Source organism: Carassius auratus, chromosome 9 (genome assembly GCF_003368295.1).
Source record: "Carassius auratus strain Wakin chromosome 9, ASM336829v1, whole genome shotgun sequence".
NCBI lineage: Eukaryota > Metazoa > Chordata > Actinopteri > Cypriniformes > Cyprinidae > Carassius > Carassius auratus.
Window position 1 is genome coordinate 10,618,619 of NC_039251.1, and position 18,531 is coordinate 10,637,149.

Consider the following 18,531-nt stretch of genomic DNA (forward strand, 5'->3'; position numbering starts at 1 on the left):
TGAGACAACTTCATAATTTAATTTGGGTGCTGTGTTATGCCAGTGTTTTTTTTTTTTAAAGAAAGTGTTGTTTCATAAGCCCTCTGTGATTATTCCAGTAACAAAGCTATTTTTCAATAGGGAGAGGCAGGAACAAGAGGACCGCCTGGGCCAAATGGAGCACCAGTGAGTATTTATTTGATATGAAATCTTTGTTACACATATCAGGTCAAAAGAATATTGTTTCTAGCAGAAGCATGTTTTTCAATTTCCTTTAGGGGGCGCCAGGACCACAAGGACCTCCTGGTGATGTCGGAGATCCAGGGCCAATGGTGAGGGAACATGATTCATTTTCTACTGTCTCTGAAGACTTTATAATTTACTGGGGAAGTCTGCACCCAGCTCTTTATTTCAAAGCAAACATCAGCCAGGATAAACTCAAAAATTGCTTGCTGTTTGCATATCGCAGGCTATTTTCATGGCTCATTTATTAAAGGCAACCACAACTTTGGCTATTCACATTCTCAAAGAAAAGCAATTGTTGCAGTGGCTTTATACATGTACTTAGCATTCTTTTCCCACCATTCACTGGTGAAATATAGTTGGTTATCATATACAACTTGAAACTGTAACCTTTAGGAATACTGGCACATTTTACGATGAGGTTTTTGACTCTTTACTCTTTTAACTTTACTGTTTTTAACTACAGTAATTGACATGAAAACAATGTACAACACTACTACAGCATTTATTAATCCAAGGTATTGTTGATCTCAACATTCTTAACATTAATGCACTGTGAAATAGCATGTTAACAAATTACACTTTATTGTAAAGTGTTGCCAGAAAACATTTATTTTGATCACAAAACCAGTTTTTTGCGAATGTTCTGATGCTACATATGCTCGTGAGGCACAGAATATGGCAGGATCTTTTAACTCAAGTGACTTATTAGACAGGTTTTATAGTTTAAGAATTAAATATACAACTTACTTTAAGAGTGTGAGACTGACTAATAGCTGAATTGCCCCTTTCAATGCTGCAGAATCAGCCTGTCTAATAAATTCCATGATCATGCTACTTAAGTCATAGAAGTTATTCTGGTTGTAACGCATTGCTTTTTTTTACAAAATGAGCACTCCATGTGTACATTGTAAAAAATGTTTAGTCAACTGTTCTGCATCTCATAGGGTGGTGCTGGCCAGAGAGGACCAGAGGGTCCTGCGGGGAAGCCTGGTGAAGATGTGAGTACTCTATGCTGTTATCATGGGCATCCTCACAGCAATGTAGTAAAATTAAACAGGATCTGAAATGGAATTCTTTTGCTTTTATAGGGAGAATCAGGGACTTCAGGAAGTGCAGGAGAAATGGGATTTCCAGGATCTCCGGTAATAATTGCCTTTTATTATTTGTAGCGTTTATCATTGGATGGTGTTTGCTTGCAATTCGATTTATGTTTGAATAACTTTTATTCTCAGGGAGCGAGAGGATTTCCAGGGACACCAGGGCCACCAGGCTTAAAGGGCCACAGAGTGAGTAAACTCTAAATCTCTAGGCCTCATTTAAGATTTATGCATACGACATGCATACAGTGCTTTCTAAAAGTCTGAGACTATAATGAAAAACCTTCAAATACCGTAAGATTAAGAAATATTGAATAAGATATATTTATGATTCGGCAGGTCACTGATCAAATAAGTTTTGTGACACTGACCATGTGAACTAATTTTGCAATTATACAAGGTAGAAGCATTGTCAGTAGACTTGGATTTTTTAACCTCACTGTTTTATATGCTCTCTCAGTGTTACCTTCCACATTTGTCAAGTGTGAGAATTTCATTCTCTTGGTCTGGGAATCTTTCAAATGTGCTATTTTCCTAGTATTGAGTGCTCTTCAATTTTCAAAAGCATCATTGTTTTGGAATTACTTACAGATCATCCACCAGGCCACCAGTTTCGTCTTGAATGCATCACAATGCATCAAATAAAATACCTGTAAGCCAGACAAGAAGCCAAGTCAGACTTCACACAAAGAAAGAAAGAACAGAATACACAATCATCATGTTTGACAATAAGTAATTGCAGCCTATTGCACCAACCGGCTATTCAGCAAGAAGTTGGTTGAAAATACAATTTATATGAATACTAGAATAGAATGTATAATGTACACACATTATTTTCAAGTTACCAGTGTAAAACTGTATGTTTAGGTTTCTAGATGGAGTCTAACAAAATAATAATCCTGTTATGTCTTGTCATAATTCAGGGTCACGAAGGTCCAGCTGGTCTTAAAGGAGAACGTGGAGCTTTGGGATCAAAGGTTCGGCTTTTGCTAATTTACTTCATTATTAAACCCTACTCACTATAAACCCTGATTATTAATATTGACAAAGCTTTAAAAGAGTAGAGCTGTAAGATTTCATTTTTGGCCGTTTTATATACACACACAGATGTATTAATAATTTTATTTGTCTAAGTATATTTTCATCATATTTATTATTTTAGGGTGAATCTGGTGGACCTGGTGCAATGGGTGCCCCTGGTCCAATGGTAAGAAGACCACATCCTAAGTCACTGCAAACCTCAGCAGTATTAATGCTGTGAATCTAGTAAATAAAAGCAAATGTTTGTCATGCTTACAATGCCACAAATGCTTCTAGACTTATTTCCAATGAAATTAAATTGGCCTGTTGCTAAATGTAGGGTCCCAGGGGAATGCCAGGAGAAAGAGGACGTCCAGGCCCAAGTGGCACAACGGTAAGATCAAAAATAAATAAGAGTGATAGTATTGTCCTGATAACTTTAATATTTTTTGAAATATAATAAGATGCATTTATTTATTTATTTTCTATTTCAGGGCATGCGTGGTGCTCAAGGAAATGTTGGAAAACCAGGTCCAGTGGTAAGGAATCTTAATAAATCAAAGGATAATGAGTAACATACGAAGCAACTACAAATGTCATGATACCAATCTCTAATGGATTCATTGCTTTAAGGGTCCTTTGGGAATTAATGGTGCTCCAGGGTATCCAGGAGCCCCAGGCATGAAGGTGGGTAATGATACGAATTTATACATACTTTTTTGCTTTATATATATATATATATATATATATATATATACATATATATATATATATATATATATATATATATATATATATATATATATCTTAATAGTTCAGCTGAACCTACACTACCTTAAATCATTATAATAAAAATGAATTTTACTTTACAGGGTCAACCAGGACCTACAGGTGTGAGGGGTCCAGAGGGACCACAGGGACAAAGAGGTGAGACAGGACATCAAGGCAGACCTGGACCACAAGGACAACAAGTATGTTTGTGATTGTCATTTTGAAGATTAGAACACGATTGCAAATATTAAGTCAATTTATTAATTAATTTGCAATGCAAACTGATTGTGATTCTGATTTTTTTTTTTTTTTTAGGGGCCTATGGGCACTGACGGTGGTCCAGGTTCCAAAGGCCCAGTGGTATGTTAAAGAACAAAATAATTACATAATTCAGATTTTGCTGTTTTCATAATGCAGATATTGGCAACTTACACAACATAACGTCCTCCAGGGAGCTGCTGGTCCTCAGGGTCCTGTTGGTCTGCTTGGCCCAAATGGCCCACCAGGACCTCAGGGAAGCACTGGACCACCTGGGATCAAAGGTCAAGGGGTAAGGCATTCGTTGCTCACGCTGTGGTGTATGCATTTATGGACTGAAGATTTGTTGTGTTCATATAATGTTAAATATCCTACAAAATCTGTACTATTTGTGTCTGAAAATGTGTATAATGAAGAACAGTTAAAAACACTGAATCTTGTGTTGTTTAGGGAGATTTAGGTGTTCCTGGTTTCAAAGGAGAGGCTGGACCTAAAGGAGAACCTGTAAGTTTTGTCTAAGTCTGTAGACCTATATATATATATATTTATTTGTCAAAGATGGAGCATGCAGATTCTGTGCTGCATCATCAGATAAATTTACATAATTAGTAACTGTTTTCTAACAGGTACAAACTAGAAGACGACAAAGAACATACAAATTACCTTTAGGTGTAATGTATTTCTTTGTCACAGGGTCCACCCGGATCACAGGGAGTAATTGGACCTCAGGGAGAAGAGGGAAAACGTGGTCCCAGAGGAGATCCAGGCTCTGTTGGCCCACCCGGACCTGTTGGTGAGAGGGTGAGTCTAGTTTTCCTTTTATTGCCTTTACAAAAGCAGACTTGCATGAATGTAATCACATAAACCAACTAAATTTTCACTGTTTTTTTTATTGTCTGATATAGGGGGCACCTGGAAACCGAGGCTTCCCTGGTCAAGATGGCTTACCGGGTCCAAAGGTAATAAAAGAGTCCCGTTAAATCCAAAGTATTAACAAGCTGAATATAATTACACTAGCTGAATACTGAAATAATACTTTGTTCATAATTATCTAAGGGTGCACAAGGTGACCGTGGAATTACAGGAACTTCTGGTCCTAAAGGCTCAACTGGAGATCCAGGGAGAACAGGGGAACCTGGTCTACCAGGAGCAAGGGTAAGTGAAAATTTTCATGTGATGTGTCTTAACAACAGAAAAGTCAGAACACAATGCACCAACTCCTTCAGATACATCACTTATTCTTTTTTGCATCCTCTTTTCCTCAGGGTTTGACAGGTACACCTGGAGTTCAGGGTGCTGAAGGAAAGCCAGGACCACTGGTATATCCATCTGACGTTTCCATTCATGACTGGAATAAAATATCCACATTTTTCCACAAAAAATAAAGAAATGTTACTATTCACATTCTACAGGGTGCTCCAGGTGAGGATGGGCGCCCAGGGCCTGCAGGGTCACCTGGAACAAAAGGACCTCCTGGAACTATGGGATCAATAGGCCCAAAGGGTTTTAGTGTGAGTCGAATTGTTTTTTTTTATTTTTTTTATTCTTTTTCTGTAAATACATGACTTATCATTTAAATGATAATTTAGGGGGATCCAGGAAAGGCAGGTGAGCAGGGATCTGCAGGAGTTTCTGGGCAAAGGGTGAGTAACAGCAGTTAAATGTATTAACTACTTTTGACCCCACAACACCTGAGCATACGTAACTGCACAGCGACACGCAAACATAAATAAATAAAAATGTGAACATACGACCAACCACATTATGATGCCCTGATTGCAACATTGTGGCACTTCGTTTTTATGTTCAAGCTCAATTAACGTTTTCTTCTGAGAAGATATATCTTGTTCTAAATGAAAATGAGCTGTACCCTTCAATTTTGACTTCCTCATAGGGCCCACCAGGAAAAGATGGAGAAGTAGGCCCAGCTGGGCCACCAGGTCCACATGTAAGCGTACACAACCATTTGATTTTGCTATTGTTGTTAAGCTATTAAAAGTGCAATCTGAGTACAATCTATTATTTGATTTCTTGATTTTTAGGGTACAGCAGGTGAGAGAGGTGAACAGGGACCTCCTGGAATGCATGGCTTCCAGGTACTTGATTTATGACTTTTTAATCAGTCAGAATGATTTCTTTTCTCTGTTGTCATCTGACTCTTTAATAAGATCAATCTTCTTACCCATTTCTCAGGGTTTGCCAGGACCAGCAGGTGCTCCTGGAGAGGGAGGAAAACCTGGTGATCAGGTACAGTTAGTTAACTTCAACATACAGTACATCACTAATTCCTGAAACAAAATGTATGAAAAAGAAGGGACAAATGCTAAACAGGCATCGTCTTTCTCTCAAGGGTATTCATGGTGAAGGCGGTCCAATAGGCCAAACTGGACCAAGGGTGAGTTCTAGTTTTACCTATAAATGCTTCTGTAAACACACGTCATTGAGGTCAAGACATGTCCTGATTGGTCAGTCATTTCATTGAACAGGGTGAACGTGGAATCCCAGGAGAAAGAGGAGAGCTGGGATCTCCTGGTTTGCCTGGAGCCAAAGGTATCCCAGGGGCACCTGGTCCTGATGGCCCAAAGGTAAAATTAAGTATCTATTATTAGTACTGAGACACAGGAATAACATTTTAAATGTTTTCAGATTAAGATATTATTGTACTGTAGATTGACCACAGAATACACCAGAATACACTGCCACAATTTCATTATGCAGCTATTTCATAATCCTGACATATTTAGTAAAGCGTTGTAATTAATTCATTTAAAATGTTAAATTATCATTCTACTGAATTATTTGTAGGGAAGCCCTGGGCCTTCTGGTACGGTAGGTGATTTAGGCCCTCCCGGTCTGCAGGGAATGCCAGGGGAAAGAGGGATCTCTGGCCCACCTGGTCCAAAAGGAGAGAGAGTAAGTAGTAATGCAATTAGATTTACAGTGAGCACAAAGATATTTGTATATTTGTAGTTCTCTAATTAACCTTTTTCCACATTTAGGGAGCTATTGGAGAGAAGGGGTCAGAGGGCACTCCTGGAAGTGACGGTGCAAGGGTAGTTATTTGTATTTTTTTAAACTAAGTGGTTATCAGCTGGTATGAACACTAACACTATTTTCCTGTTTTGAATTGAACTTAGATTTGAAAGAAACATTTCAAACTGGTAAAAGTTGAAAGAAAGCAATCTCAATATCAAGCATGAACAAATGTAACAGACATGTTAGTAATCGAACAGGAGGTGAACTATACAAGACTTGTTCAAGCATGCCCAATCACTGCTGTGCACAAATTTCTCTGTAGATGATGCTTAATATGCATGAAAGAATAATCTAATGCTGACATGTTGTCTTTCACATGTAGGGTTTGACGGGTCCAATTGGCCCTGCAGGACCTGGTGGTCCAAGTGGTGAAAAAGTACACCCACATAACATATTATTATCTATTTTACTTTAATATTGTTTTCTTTTACAACATACTTCTAACATAGTGTTTTAACAGGGAGAACCGGGCCCTAAAGGACCACCTGGGCCCCCAGGATCAAGAGCGATGCCAGTGAGTTGATATTTCACACTCAATTACAAAAGGCAACAGTTTCAAATTAGTTAAACATTTTGATTTAATATCAAATATTTGTGCTAAAACCAAGGGATCCCGTGGTGAACCTGGGCCAATAGGTGCTGTAGGCTTTGTTGGACCGGCTGTAAGTATACATTTTGAAATCTGACAGAAAACTCATGGTTGTTTGATATTATGTACATTAAATATGCAAAAATTATTTTTGTCAGATCATTGAGTAAACCGGTTCTGAATCTGGTACACTTTCAAAATCACAGGGTGTTGATGGCCAGCCTGGTGTGAAAGGACCACCAGGGGAGCCTGGACAAAAGGGTGATGCTGGATCTCCTGGCCCTCAAGGGTTGGCTGGTCCTCCAGGGCCACAGGTTATAAAACATTTGCATAAAAATGGTTTTCAGAAGGTTCTGTGGACATGCTAGTGAATTAATTATCCCCTTCTTAATATGTGTGATTACAGGGTAATATTGGTGTGGCTGGACCAAAGGGTGGTAGAGGAACACAGGGGGCACCTGTAAGTATAGATGTGATAGCAAATACTGTATCATGCCATTTGAATGGCTTGTCACTTAACATACCTCAATGTTTAGGGCCCAACAGGTTTCCCTGGATCTGCTGGAAGAGTTGGTCCACCTGGTCCAACGGTATGTTGCATGGAGAAACAGAGGTTCAAAATTATGACAATTCAAAACATTTTTTTTCAAACCTGTAGGAATTTATTTTCTTAGGGTCCTATTGGTGAGTCAGGTCCAATTGGTCTTCCTGGGAAAGAGGGTCCGCCTGGTCTCCGAGGAGATCATGGACAGCCAGGGCGCCAGGGAGAGAGAGGTCCCCCTGGGCCAGCTGGAAGTCCTGGAGACAAAGGAGATTCTGGAGAAGATGGACCGCCAGTAAGTGCAACAGATGTCTCTCAGGTCAAACACTAAGTGTAAAAACAGAATCTTAATGGTTATTTCCATTAGGGACCAGATGGTCCACCAGGTCCTGCTGGAACCACAGGGCAAAGAGGAATTGTAGGCCTTCCTGGTCAAAGAGGAGAACGTGGAATGCCGGGACTCCCTGGGCCAGCTGTTAGTATTGTTATATGCTGAAATATTAAATATAAAGTCTAAGACCAATTCTTTTTTAGAAGACCTCCACTAATCTACTTCTTCATGATTGTCTCATTTAGGGTCCTCCAGGAAAACAGGGTACATCAGGAGCCCCAGGAGACAAAGGACCGCCTGGCCCAGTTGGGATGCCTGGTGCTAATGGACCTCGGGGGGATCCTGGACCTGATGTACAATATATTTCATATAATTTTTACCTTAAATTTGTAATGAATAGAGTTACTTGAAACAATAAATAAATATATAATTGTTGGTTTTGATTATTAGGGACCTGCTGGATCTGATGGTCCACCAGGAAAGGAAGGTGTCATAGGAGCCCAGGTGAGACCCAAAAACATTAAATGACCCATGTCCAAATCATAATTTCAAACTGTTGGTGCCAATCTTACAAAGCGGTTTAATTTTTAAAGGGTGATCGAGGAGATCCAGGCCCAGAGGGTGCGACTGGATCTACAGGACCACCTGGTTCCCCCGGTCCTGTCGGTGCAACTGGAGGAATTGGAAAGAGAGGAGAGCCTGTAAGTCTCACATTTTCTTATAATTAATGTATACTAGAATGCCACCTCTAAAGCATTTTAACTGACTTTTCCCTCACACTGTCTTGGTAGGGTTCAAAAGGACCCTCTGGCCCTCCAGGTCCTGCTGGAAAACGAGGACTCATAGTAGGAAACTTTTGACCTAACACATTATGGCATTATTGGAATTACTCTACAAAACCGCTCCATTTCTAACTATCTATTTAAGGGACCACAAGGACCAAGAGGAGATAAGGGAGATGTGGGTGACCATGGAGAGAGAGGACAGAAGGGTCATAGAGGATTTGCAGGCTTACAAGGTCTTCCAGGACCTCCTGTAAGTTATAACAAAGATCCTCTCTTGATTCAAAGAGAAAGGTTACTCCAAAGCCTAGATAATTCACGCGAGTCGCATAATGAATTAAAAACAGAAAACAAAACAATATATTATCAGTGAAGCATTTTTCCATCATAATATTTTACATTCACTTCATTTTTAGGGCACAACTGGAGAACAGGGAGCTCCAGGCATCTTTGGTCCAAGTGGACAAAGGGTATGCATTTACGACTTGTTTAATGTGAATGATTTACAACTAGTCAAATGGTGACTGACATGAAATAAATAATTTGTTTCACAGGGTCCTCCTGGGCCCATTGGACCACCAGGAAAGGAAGGGTACATTGGACAGCCTGGACCTATGGGTCCTCCTGGTTCAAGAGGAGTTAGTGGTGATATTGGACCAGAGGCAAGTTAAACTCTCCTGCCTCTTCACATAGCATTATAACTTAAGACACCCAATAATTTTTGTCTCATAATGATTAGGGACCTCCTGGAGAACCTGGCCCACCTGGCCCTCCCGGATCTCCTGGACCTCCCACTGCAGCTATGGAAGATCTGTTTGGTGGGCCACAAGATTATGATGCTGGTCCTCCTCCCCCAGAGTTCAGTGAGGATGAGGCTCTTCCCAAGAGTAACTCAACAAGCGTGTTCCAAGCTGATCCTGGAGTTCAGGCAACTTTGAAAGCTCTGAGCAGCCAGATTGATAGCATGCGTAGTCCTGATGGTAGTAGAAAGCATCCTGCCAGAACTTGTGAGGACTTGAAACAATGCTACCCTCTAAAAAAGAGTGGTAAGTTAATTTTGGAGTATTCCACAAGCAGGTAAATCATTATAACCAACTGTAGTAAGTAGGCCACAGACTTGCTATATTAGTATCCTACATATACCAACTCAGGCTCATTGGAGAAATGTGCCTGTGGCGACATTTATGAAAAATTGTTACATTAATATCTTTTGTCACAATTTTAAAGTGAAATGTCCAGTGAGTGACACTAAAAGCACTTTTAAGTTTTATCCAAATCAAATGAACAGAGACTTCTGAAATGAAATCTCTATTCTAGGGAGTGGCACTAAAAGGTTAATGAAACAATATTCCACTTCTATAACCCTTACCCTAAACCTAACAAATTGTGGTGCAACGGCTTTGCAAATGCAGTGTACCTGGTGAGCTACAAAGCAAGAAAACAACTGCTGGAAACTGAAATGCATTATATGTATAGGTACTTTTTTGGAGTTTTAAAAAAATCTAAGTAGAAGCATGTCTTTTCAGTGAGCTTAGGTTGACAGTACAATCAGACATTCTGAATTACACACACACACACAATATGCTTATACAGTCATACTAATCTAACATTGTCATTGAGGCTTTGTAACTCTACAACTACTATTTTTAAACTAAACTATTTTCCATAATTACCAGAATATTAACAGCTGAAACTAATAAATAAATAAATGTTTCATCCCTACATTGTAGGCGAATACTGGGTGGATCCAAATCAGGGCAGTGCAGAGGATGCCATTAAAGTTAATTGCAACATGGACACCGGAGAGACATGTATCTCTGCAATACCCGCCAGCATCCCCAAGAAGTCATGGTGGAGTTCCCCAGGAACTAAACCTGTGTGGTTTGGAGCCAACATGAATGGAGGAACATATGTAAGCATGTTGAGCCACTCTTATGAACATGATTTGCGAGCTCAGTTAGCACTACTGCTCTTTTTGTTGTTTTTAATTGCTTCCACTGTCCTCATCTGTAAGTCGCTTTGGATAAAAGAGTCTTCTAAATGAATAAATGTAAATGTACTACTGTAGAATACAAAAATACTTAGTATGGCATTGAATAATTGACTTATCTATCATATAAAACAGCATTTGCCTATTGTTTATCTCTTTTTATGTCTTTATGAAGTTCACTTATGGGAATAAAGACCAGCCAGCAAACACTGTCACAGTTCAGATGACATTCATCCGTCTGCTCTCCAAAGAGGCATCACAAACCATCACTTACCACTGCAGGAACACTGTGGGCTACAAGGACGAATCAACTGGAAACCTCAAGAAAGCAGTCATCCTCAAAGCTTCAAATGATCTAGAGCTCAAAGCTGAGGGAAATAACCGCTTTAGATACACTGTCCTTGAGGACAGCTGCTCAGTAAGTACCCTGCAGAACATTATTTATATAAAGGCACAAGCCTTGTTTCAGAGGCTAGTGATCCGTCTTGCTCTCTACTAAGGCGTACTTTTTATAAGGCAGCCTAACTCAGATTGGAACCTTTCAAGCGAAGATAGGATTTTGAACACTCTGCATGGAAAGCAACCTTGTGCATCAACACAAATAGCACTAGTTTATTTTAGCATGTTGCTAAGCTAACAAAACATTACTATGGATAAAAATATAGAGTTATATTACAGTATCAGTAGTACATAAGACATCACAAGTGCCCCCATACAAACCTAAAGTAATGTCTTTTTCTTTACAGCAAGCAAATGGTAAGTGGGGCAAGACGGTGTTTGAATACAGGACCCAAAAAACAGCAAGACTACCCATTGTGGATATTGCACCTGTGGACATTGGAGGTTCAGATCAGGAGTTTGGCATTGACATTGGGCCTGTGTGCTTCTTGTGAATCAAAGCATAGAGATGCCTTGAAGAGATTCCTGAGACTCTTAAAAAGTTACTGCTGACAAGATCAGCCTTGTACATACAGAGCATTGGACTTTTCTGGCCCTGTAGTGAGATATTTATTGTGCCTTCCAAGCGTTTCAAGAAAACAACCGCTTCATAAGGTTTTTAAGAGATTGTTCCCTTGAAATTAGAAATTCAAATTAACTGAATTTTTATATTACAAGACTATTCATCAACTGCTGTTTTTTTAAGATTGCCATTGAAAATAACAGTAATGATGCACCACACTGTACCAACACTAGTTGCAATTAAAATGATTTGGATTTGCCTGTTTTCATTACAGTATGTTTTTTTTTTTTTTATCATTTTTTACAAAATAATGGTGCTATAGAGGAAGTTTGCATTCAGTTGAGTGTTTTTGACTCCTAAAACTATACTCTTGTACATTCAGCTTGTAATTACTTTCAAAACCAACTTACAATTAAAGATGAAAACGGTAATTCATTAGCGCAAGCTATCTCGTTTCTATAAACCTACAAAAGCTGAACACAGACTTACTGTACATGAATTCTGTACAACTGGTTGTATTTCTCTTATTAAAAAGGTACAATGCAGGGTACACTGTTTTTTTTTTTTTTTTTTCAATTCCAGACAAAAGATATACAACATTTTAAAACCAAGAAGGATTTTCTAGACAAGTAAAAAACAATTGTCTTACTTTCAGAAAAATAAATAAATAAATAAATATATATATAATCAATAACATAAACAATCTGCCAGTGGGGTAAGCAAAATAATCTTGTTTTTTGTTAGATAAGATTATTTTTAGATATTTTATCTGAAAAACAAAGCTAAATTAGGAAAGCAATTTTTTTTTTTTTTGCAGTTTAAGGAAATGCAAATAAAATTAAATGCATCTCTCCATCGCTAAAAGGAGCATTATTATTTCTCTTTCCCATAGCCTACTGAAAACGAAGTACTTCTATCACAAGTGCAATGCAACAGAAATTTTAACCCATTAGTTTTAGACTTTAAATGCTTTTGTAAAGGTAAAAGGCACAATGTAGTAAAATGCTAAAATTAGATGCAGTATTGAAAAATGTCATTTTCTAAAGCATGCAGTTATACCTATAATTCTTGCACTTTTTCTTCTATTATTTTACTCATTTTTAGAACTTTTTAAAGCCATGTGGTATATGGATTTGAAGCTAATCTCATGTATTTGCTTTGCAAATTAAACATTTAAACATTTTATTGAATCAATCAACAATATTTTCTCCCTCTTTCTTCTTTACTTTTTAAGATGCTTGTTTCTTTTAAGCATGAAAATATATTTTTAATTAATAAAGTTGTAAGATATTGCTTTGCTTCATTATATCCTCTGTAAGTTGCTAGAGTGATTTCTGCAATTTTGTCATAACCTGTTAGAATGTTGTTGCTGTTGTAATTTTTTCATAAGTAATATTTTTGCAAATAGTAAAGAATGGCAGAAAATACTAGTTTAACATTTTTTTATATAAAAAAGTTAAAATATTGTAATTTTTCTGTATGTTAAAAATATTTGACAAAAATATGTCAAATATGATCAGAACTGTAAATGCCTAGCGAGGACTGCTCGTTATATTAGCAGTATTTGGGATTAACACAAATTACTGAATAGAAAATTAATGAATGTTATATTATTATGCCTTGTAAGTTCCTCAGACAGGCTTTCTGCAATAATTGCACTTATTGAAATATGATGCATCTTGGTGTAGCACTACAATGAACGTAAAAAACACTTTTGTCGAACATACAAATTATGGGAAAGAGCAGCTTACCAGAGCAACGGTGTGAGAAGTATGAAGTAACACACCAATATGTGGTGCTCTTCAGAAAGAAAACTTATGAACAGTACACAGATTACATGATTGAGCCAAATTACATTCTGAACAATCATCATGACAAATTATAGCGTGAAAAACTAACATTTTCAGCTTTTATACTAATATTAAGAGAGTAAATTTAAGACACTTTAAATTTAAAGGTAAATGAATGGGACTCAAATACATAATGATAATTTTACTATAATCTTACCATTTCTTTACAGTGTACAGCATGTGGGTGAAGATTTGTTAAGCAAAAAAAAAAAAACTATTTCATACAATGTCTCTTATTTAATGCAAATAAAGATCTAAGAAAAACATGTTACAAAACATAACTTACACAAGAGAACAGAGAATATGTGCCATTTTCTTTTAATGACTACAACAGCAAAGGCTGAATTAACAATAATACATGAACAGAGCTCTTTCAAAGTGCTTCCTTGTGCAAGAGTATACTAAAATATATAATATAAAATTAAACTGCAATACGAGTATATGTTAATGTGGAAACAGTCCAGTCCTGCCATTCATGGCGCTGCTGCTCAGTTAAAAAATATGTATTTTAATAGAGCCATTGCTATTAACAAAAACAATATCATAATTTTACATGTGATTGGATACAAAAGGAATGTGATTATTATGTATGGTAATGTACTAAGTGTTAAAAATAAAGTAAAAAAAATATATGTCAAGGGAACTCTACATAATTATAACATTGTATGCGTTTATGAATTGTAATATGCCACAGATTAAAAACAGCAGCTTGTTAGCATAACACAAGCTTAAAGAATTAGGAATAGATAATAGAAATGAAACGTTGCCACAGACTGTGCAATTGGACATCTACATCCTTCATAACCAGTACAAGCAAGGGGTGTTAAAACTACATTTCTAGTTTTTATTTTTCTTAGTTCTTACAAAAATAGTGATTCTACTGTTTCTGATTTCTCAATATACTTTTAGTAAACCAAATTCAAAATGCAAATACATAAAAAACGTAAGGTAAGACTTTGACATCTTGACTGTAAACCCGAGTTTGGCACTTTAATACAAATGGTTTAACATGAAAGTGACAAAACTTTCTTCTTGGCATCAGCAGCGACCTTCTAGCGGATCAAGGGAAAAGACAGTGCCCTCCACTGTTAGTCCCATTTTGAACCCCTCCTGGAGAGGGAAAAAAATAAAAAATAAAATACAAACACTATTAGAATTAACCCTTTAAACAGTGAAATACATATAGGTTTATTTAAAAATATGCAACTGCATTATACATTTATACAAATCTGTTAAATAAATAAAAATGCTTTTTAAAGCAGGGCATGAGCTAGAATCATATGACGCATGGTTTAAAGTCTGAGCGTAAATAATTGATCTTAGAGACATTTATAGGGATAGGTTCATCTAAAAATGTAAATTTTATCATCATGTTATCCCGTATAACACAAATGGAGACATTTAACATAATGCTGACACTGCTTGTTTTTTTTTTTTTTGACCATACAATGAATGAAAAAAAGTTAATGGTGAATGGTGAAAAGGGTCCACAAAGCTCCAGAAATTACATAAGGTATGACAAAAGGTTTGCACATAATATTCCAAGTTTTATGATATAACAGATGGAAACTAAACCCATTTTGATAGTTCTAAAATCTCACTTAGGCAATTTCAACATATGCATATTTACATATAACAACTGATTCAACAATGTGGTTTGCACCTCAAATTTACAATGGTATGGCTTTAAATTACTTGAAATATTAGACATATATGTCTATGCACAGTTTAACAAAAACCAGTCACCATTTATTTTCAATGCATCGAAGTGAAAACATGAAGAAAAGGCAAAAATGAGAGACAGAATTTTCATTTTTGGATGAATTATCCCTATAAAACAGTTAAACATTACAAATAAGACCTAAGCAATATGTCAAAATTCAAACAGTCTTAAAATACAAACCATCTTTGCCGCTGCAAGCATAAAGAGAGCAAAAAGATGGAAAATTGTGGTTGTTAGTTGAGCAAATGACATAAATGTTTCATGTAACTGCTTTGTATGCAAGATGTACTCTATGTTAGTCTATTTTCTTTGGGTTCAAAGCATACTTAAAAAGCAAACTTCTCTTGAAAGTTTTCCATCTGCAAACAGAATAGCACTCCCAAGACAAATCCGAAATGAAGATAAAATCCAATATAATCATCATATTATTCCCTTCTGCACTGAGAGAGTCTTCACAGCTGCAGCAGTGCCTACCATCAGCTCCATTAGCTGCTCATGTACACAGTCCATTTGCTAATGATTCACACACATGCAGTCACCTGCATCTCATCCAGCTTGGACTGGATGTCGGGAGGAAAGTCAGCTGCCCCGCAGGTAAAAGGGTCAAATGGTTCTGCACCAAACAGGTCTCTCCCTGAAGAAGAAAGTGACTATATTTTTTCCCCTTCATTTTACAGGCCACTGAAGCTGACATCCATAATATATGAACCTATGAAACCTTATCTTTTGGCCAAATTAGTCAACATTTCTTTTGGTAAAGAGAATGGGGAAAAAGACAACTTACTCATCTCTGTAGGCCTTGCAGGGGGTGGAGGGGCCGAGCCATTGCTTGCTGGTAATGGAACCAATGGGGTCATTGGAGAAAATGGAACCATGTCAAATATGTCAGTGGGCGTCTTCGAGGACATGCTGTTTCCCTGCAAATGTGAACAATGCGTGAAGCACATAAGCAATCTGAGAAATCACTCATTTGAAAACCATTTTCATCTGTTAAAACCTAAGAATAAAGTGCATATTATTTATATTTATAACTATAAAGTCAAAATAGACCCAGTCCACAAATAGTTTTATGTGATTGTTTGATTGCGTGCTTTAAACAAATAGACAAATGTTGACCCAATTCACATTACAAGTGTTTTGTGCACATTTCATTGTGTGCATTCCATTATATAAATTAATAATTAAATCTGTATTTCTTAATCAGTGAGTCACAAAAAAAACAATGAGATATATATATATATATATAAGAATCCCTGTCACTTTCTCACTCTTTTCATGATCCAATCAATTTCCAAATGATAAAAAACCCAACATTTTTCAATTTAATTTGTAAATAGAGACAATATGGATCTTAGTAAAAAAAAATAAAACACACACACACAAAAAAAAAACCTGGTTCACACCTCCCCCAACAGTCGCTGGAATCTATTGGTGGCATTTGTTAACCAGCCTTTAAAATCTGAGAGTAAAACTTAGCAAATAAACAAACCAGCAACCAAGGCCACAAAGATAGAAAGAGTAAACAGAAAGGTGCTTAACAGGAGGGCGAGGAACACTGGCTCCACTGGGAGGCTTTGCCAAAGCCGGTTTAGCAGGTGGAGGAGTCAGAAGACCAGCAGAAAGGTTAGAGTCAGGTGAGCTCATTGGCGTTAGTGTAACAGAAGAGATTTCGAGGCAAGAGAACGAGGTCACGTTGTGACACCAGAAGAGAGATGAGGGTCTCTGAAGCATATAGTCCTCATTAGAAGAGTTAATGTGAAGAAGCTGCGGAAAGATCAGATCTAGTCAGCACTAGTTTTACTGCAGTTTTTTTCTCAAAAAAGGAAAACTCATCGGTTTAGTACAGGTTTTTAGACATAGACATAGAGGTCTGTTTTGTAAGGAGCTTTAAGAGATGGCACATGGCAATTATGTGCAATCCAATGACGCGAAGTCCTCGCAGTGCTTACAGGAGGAACTTGAGCAATCATCAGCTGTTCCTCCAAGACTTGCAACTGCTTCTTCAACTCAGAATTCTCAGCTTCAAGATCTTGAATCTATAAAGACAGAAATCGATTTGTCATAAACAGATTTTCCTATTTGAGACATTGCATTGTGGTTTCTAACTGTAAATGATGCTCACTCTTTTCTGTAAGCCACCTATCTGTTTCCTCGTCTCTACGTCTTTTCCCCCGGACTCCAAAAACTTCTTGTAAGCCAAGTCAAACGCTTGGCCGATGGTCAAAGTTATCTCTTCTGCCTGGAATCGACAGATACATGACAAATCATCTTCCTAGTAACATCATCAGCAGTGTTTTGTTTGGCCATTTTTCCTCTGAACCACATTTAATTTACGTTTAAGTTCTAAGCGTGACAAATCATTTCTTTAAAAAAAAACGTATATGTCATATTATCTGTTGTCTTACACATTTTTCACTGTCAAACACATAGCAGAGATGTTTGTTGGATTCCGAATCTTTACAAATGAATGTGAATATCCTTTTGTCTGTCTTATCATCTGCACAGAAGGATATCCGGTGCAACTGACAGTTGTGCTGTACTTCCTGTGAAGAAGAAAACAAGATAAGAGACAGTACAGACAAAATATTTTAGCCTTTAGATATATATATGGGCATACAGTAGCACCAAAAAGCACTCGGACAAACTTAGACTAAACAAAATTTCCTTTGGTCATTTTTGGCAAATGGCTCACACAGGTGTAATAAATCATTAATGATGAACAGGTTCAACAACCAGAAACGATCCACATACTTTTTATTGAGCCATTATAGTGCCTCAACTGGCTTTCACTCAAAACAACATGGCTCATGTGAGACACGGTTGGTTTCATAAACCTGTTTGTTAGGCTATATACACATACTTTTGATTTAGGATCTAATATTTTCACGCCGTAGATGGAGATCTGTAATTCCACTTTTGGGATCTTCTGTCCCTCTGACTTCTTAATGTGTTTCTGAAACTTTAGAGAGAGAAAGAAAGAAAGAGTGAAAGACAACAATCAGGTTAAAAGAGATTAGATATGTTGAAGATCAGTTTAAAAAAAAAAAATCCTGTTAATTTACTCACATATTGTGTTGTTTTATCTTGAGTTGATAAAGCACGATTCATGCAATACATTCATATGATAATAACAAAAACTATTTATTGTTGTTATTAATATTACTGAAATATGACCTTCTTCAAATAATCTAGCATGTCCTATTTTATCTAAACCCCTTATAAGTGATAATGTAATACTAAGAGTGGAGGGTTGATCAAATTAAATTATCTATGCATCATTAAACTTTGATCCACCACTGAAGGTCTGAAACAGCTGGAGGGTTCAGATATTACATCCTCTCAAGAGAAATACCACTT

General features: G+C 37.1%; 2 protein-coding genes across 12 annotated transcripts in view; one reads left to right on the forward strand and one right to left on the reverse strand.

Annotated features, from left to right (window-relative positions):
- LOC113108336 (collagen alpha-2(V) chain-like) overlaps positions 1-12,151 on the forward strand; it is a 28,199-nt gene extending 16,048 nt beyond the window's left edge. The window contains exons 9-54 of the mRNA XM_026271374.1: positions 121-165; positions 258-311; positions 1,170-1,223; positions 1,314-1,367; positions 1,458-1,511; positions 2,246-2,299; positions 2,485-2,529; positions 2,683-2,736; positions 2,837-2,881; positions 2,976-3,029; positions 3,215-3,313; positions 3,429-3,473; positions 3,565-3,663; positions 3,822-3,875; positions 4,065-4,172; positions 4,277-4,330; positions 4,428-4,526; positions 4,637-4,690; positions 4,784-4,882; positions 4,961-5,014; positions 5,266-5,319; positions 5,414-5,467; positions 5,565-5,618; positions 5,722-5,766; positions 5,858-5,956; positions 6,177-6,284; positions 6,371-6,424; positions 6,730-6,783; positions 6,868-6,921; positions 7,016-7,069; positions 7,203-7,310; positions 7,403-7,456; positions 7,533-7,586; positions 7,671-7,832; positions 7,905-8,012; positions 8,114-8,221; positions 8,319-8,372; positions 8,462-8,569; positions 8,660-8,713; positions 8,796-8,903; positions 9,067-9,120; positions 9,205-9,312; positions 9,390-9,696; positions 10,381-10,562; positions 10,816-11,058; positions 11,387-12,151. Coding sequence (XP_026127159.1) covers positions 121-165; positions 258-311; positions 1,170-1,223; positions 1,314-1,367; positions 1,458-1,511; positions 2,246-2,299; positions 2,485-2,529; positions 2,683-2,736; positions 2,837-2,881; positions 2,976-3,029; positions 3,215-3,313; positions 3,429-3,473; positions 3,565-3,663; positions 3,822-3,875; positions 4,065-4,172; positions 4,277-4,330; positions 4,428-4,526; positions 4,637-4,690; positions 4,784-4,882; positions 4,961-5,014; positions 5,266-5,319; positions 5,414-5,467; positions 5,565-5,618; positions 5,722-5,766; positions 5,858-5,956; positions 6,177-6,284; positions 6,371-6,424; positions 6,730-6,783; positions 6,868-6,921; positions 7,016-7,069; positions 7,203-7,310; positions 7,403-7,456; positions 7,533-7,586; positions 7,671-7,832; positions 7,905-8,012; positions 8,114-8,221; positions 8,319-8,372; positions 8,462-8,569; positions 8,660-8,713; positions 8,796-8,903; positions 9,067-9,120; positions 9,205-9,312; positions 9,390-9,696; positions 10,381-10,562; positions 10,816-11,058; positions 11,387-11,533 — 3,867 coding nt within the window. The 3' untranslated portion in view covers positions 11,534-12,151. The remainder of the gene's footprint in view (positions 1-120; positions 166-257; positions 312-1,169; positions 1,224-1,313; positions 1,368-1,457; positions 1,512-2,245; positions 2,300-2,484; positions 2,530-2,682; positions 2,737-2,836; positions 2,882-2,975; positions 3,030-3,214; positions 3,314-3,428; positions 3,474-3,564; positions 3,664-3,821; positions 3,876-4,064; positions 4,173-4,276; positions 4,331-4,427; positions 4,527-4,636; positions 4,691-4,783; positions 4,883-4,960; positions 5,015-5,265; positions 5,320-5,413; positions 5,468-5,564; positions 5,619-5,721; positions 5,767-5,857; positions 5,957-6,176; positions 6,285-6,370; positions 6,425-6,729; positions 6,784-6,867; positions 6,922-7,015; positions 7,070-7,202; positions 7,311-7,402; positions 7,457-7,532; positions 7,587-7,670; positions 7,833-7,904; positions 8,013-8,113; positions 8,222-8,318; positions 8,373-8,461; positions 8,570-8,659; positions 8,714-8,795; positions 8,904-9,066; positions 9,121-9,204; positions 9,313-9,389; positions 9,697-10,380; positions 10,563-10,815; positions 11,059-11,386) is intronic.
- A 252-nt stretch (positions 12,152-12,403) lies between these two features.
- gulp1a (GULP PTB domain containing engulfment adaptor 1a) overlaps positions 12,404-18,531 on the reverse strand; it is a 130,990-nt gene continuing 124,862 nt past the window's right edge. For 7 of the 11 annotated variants that reach the window (XM_026271386.1, XM_026271381.1, XM_026271385.1 and 4 more), the window contains 8 exons: positions 18,035-18,133; positions 17,580-17,717; positions 17,297-17,413; positions 17,124-17,210; positions 16,714-16,938; positions 15,959-16,091; positions 15,714-15,808; positions 12,404-14,561 (listed from right to left, as the gene is read on the reverse strand). In XM_026271386.1, the coding sequence (XP_026127171.1) occupies positions 14,490-14,561; positions 15,714-15,808; positions 15,959-16,091; positions 16,714-16,938; positions 17,124-17,210; positions 17,297-17,413; positions 17,580-17,717; positions 18,035-18,133 (966 nt within the window). In that variant the 3' untranslated portion in view covers positions 12,404-14,489. Of the gene's footprint in view, positions 14,562-15,354; positions 15,366-15,713; positions 15,809-15,958; positions 16,092-16,713; positions 16,939-17,123; positions 17,211-17,296; positions 17,414-17,579; positions 17,718-18,034; positions 18,134-18,531 lie in introns of all 11 variants that reach the window. The other 4 variants (XM_026271387.1, XM_026271391.1, XM_026271390.1 and 1 more) reach the window with 4 other exon arrangements.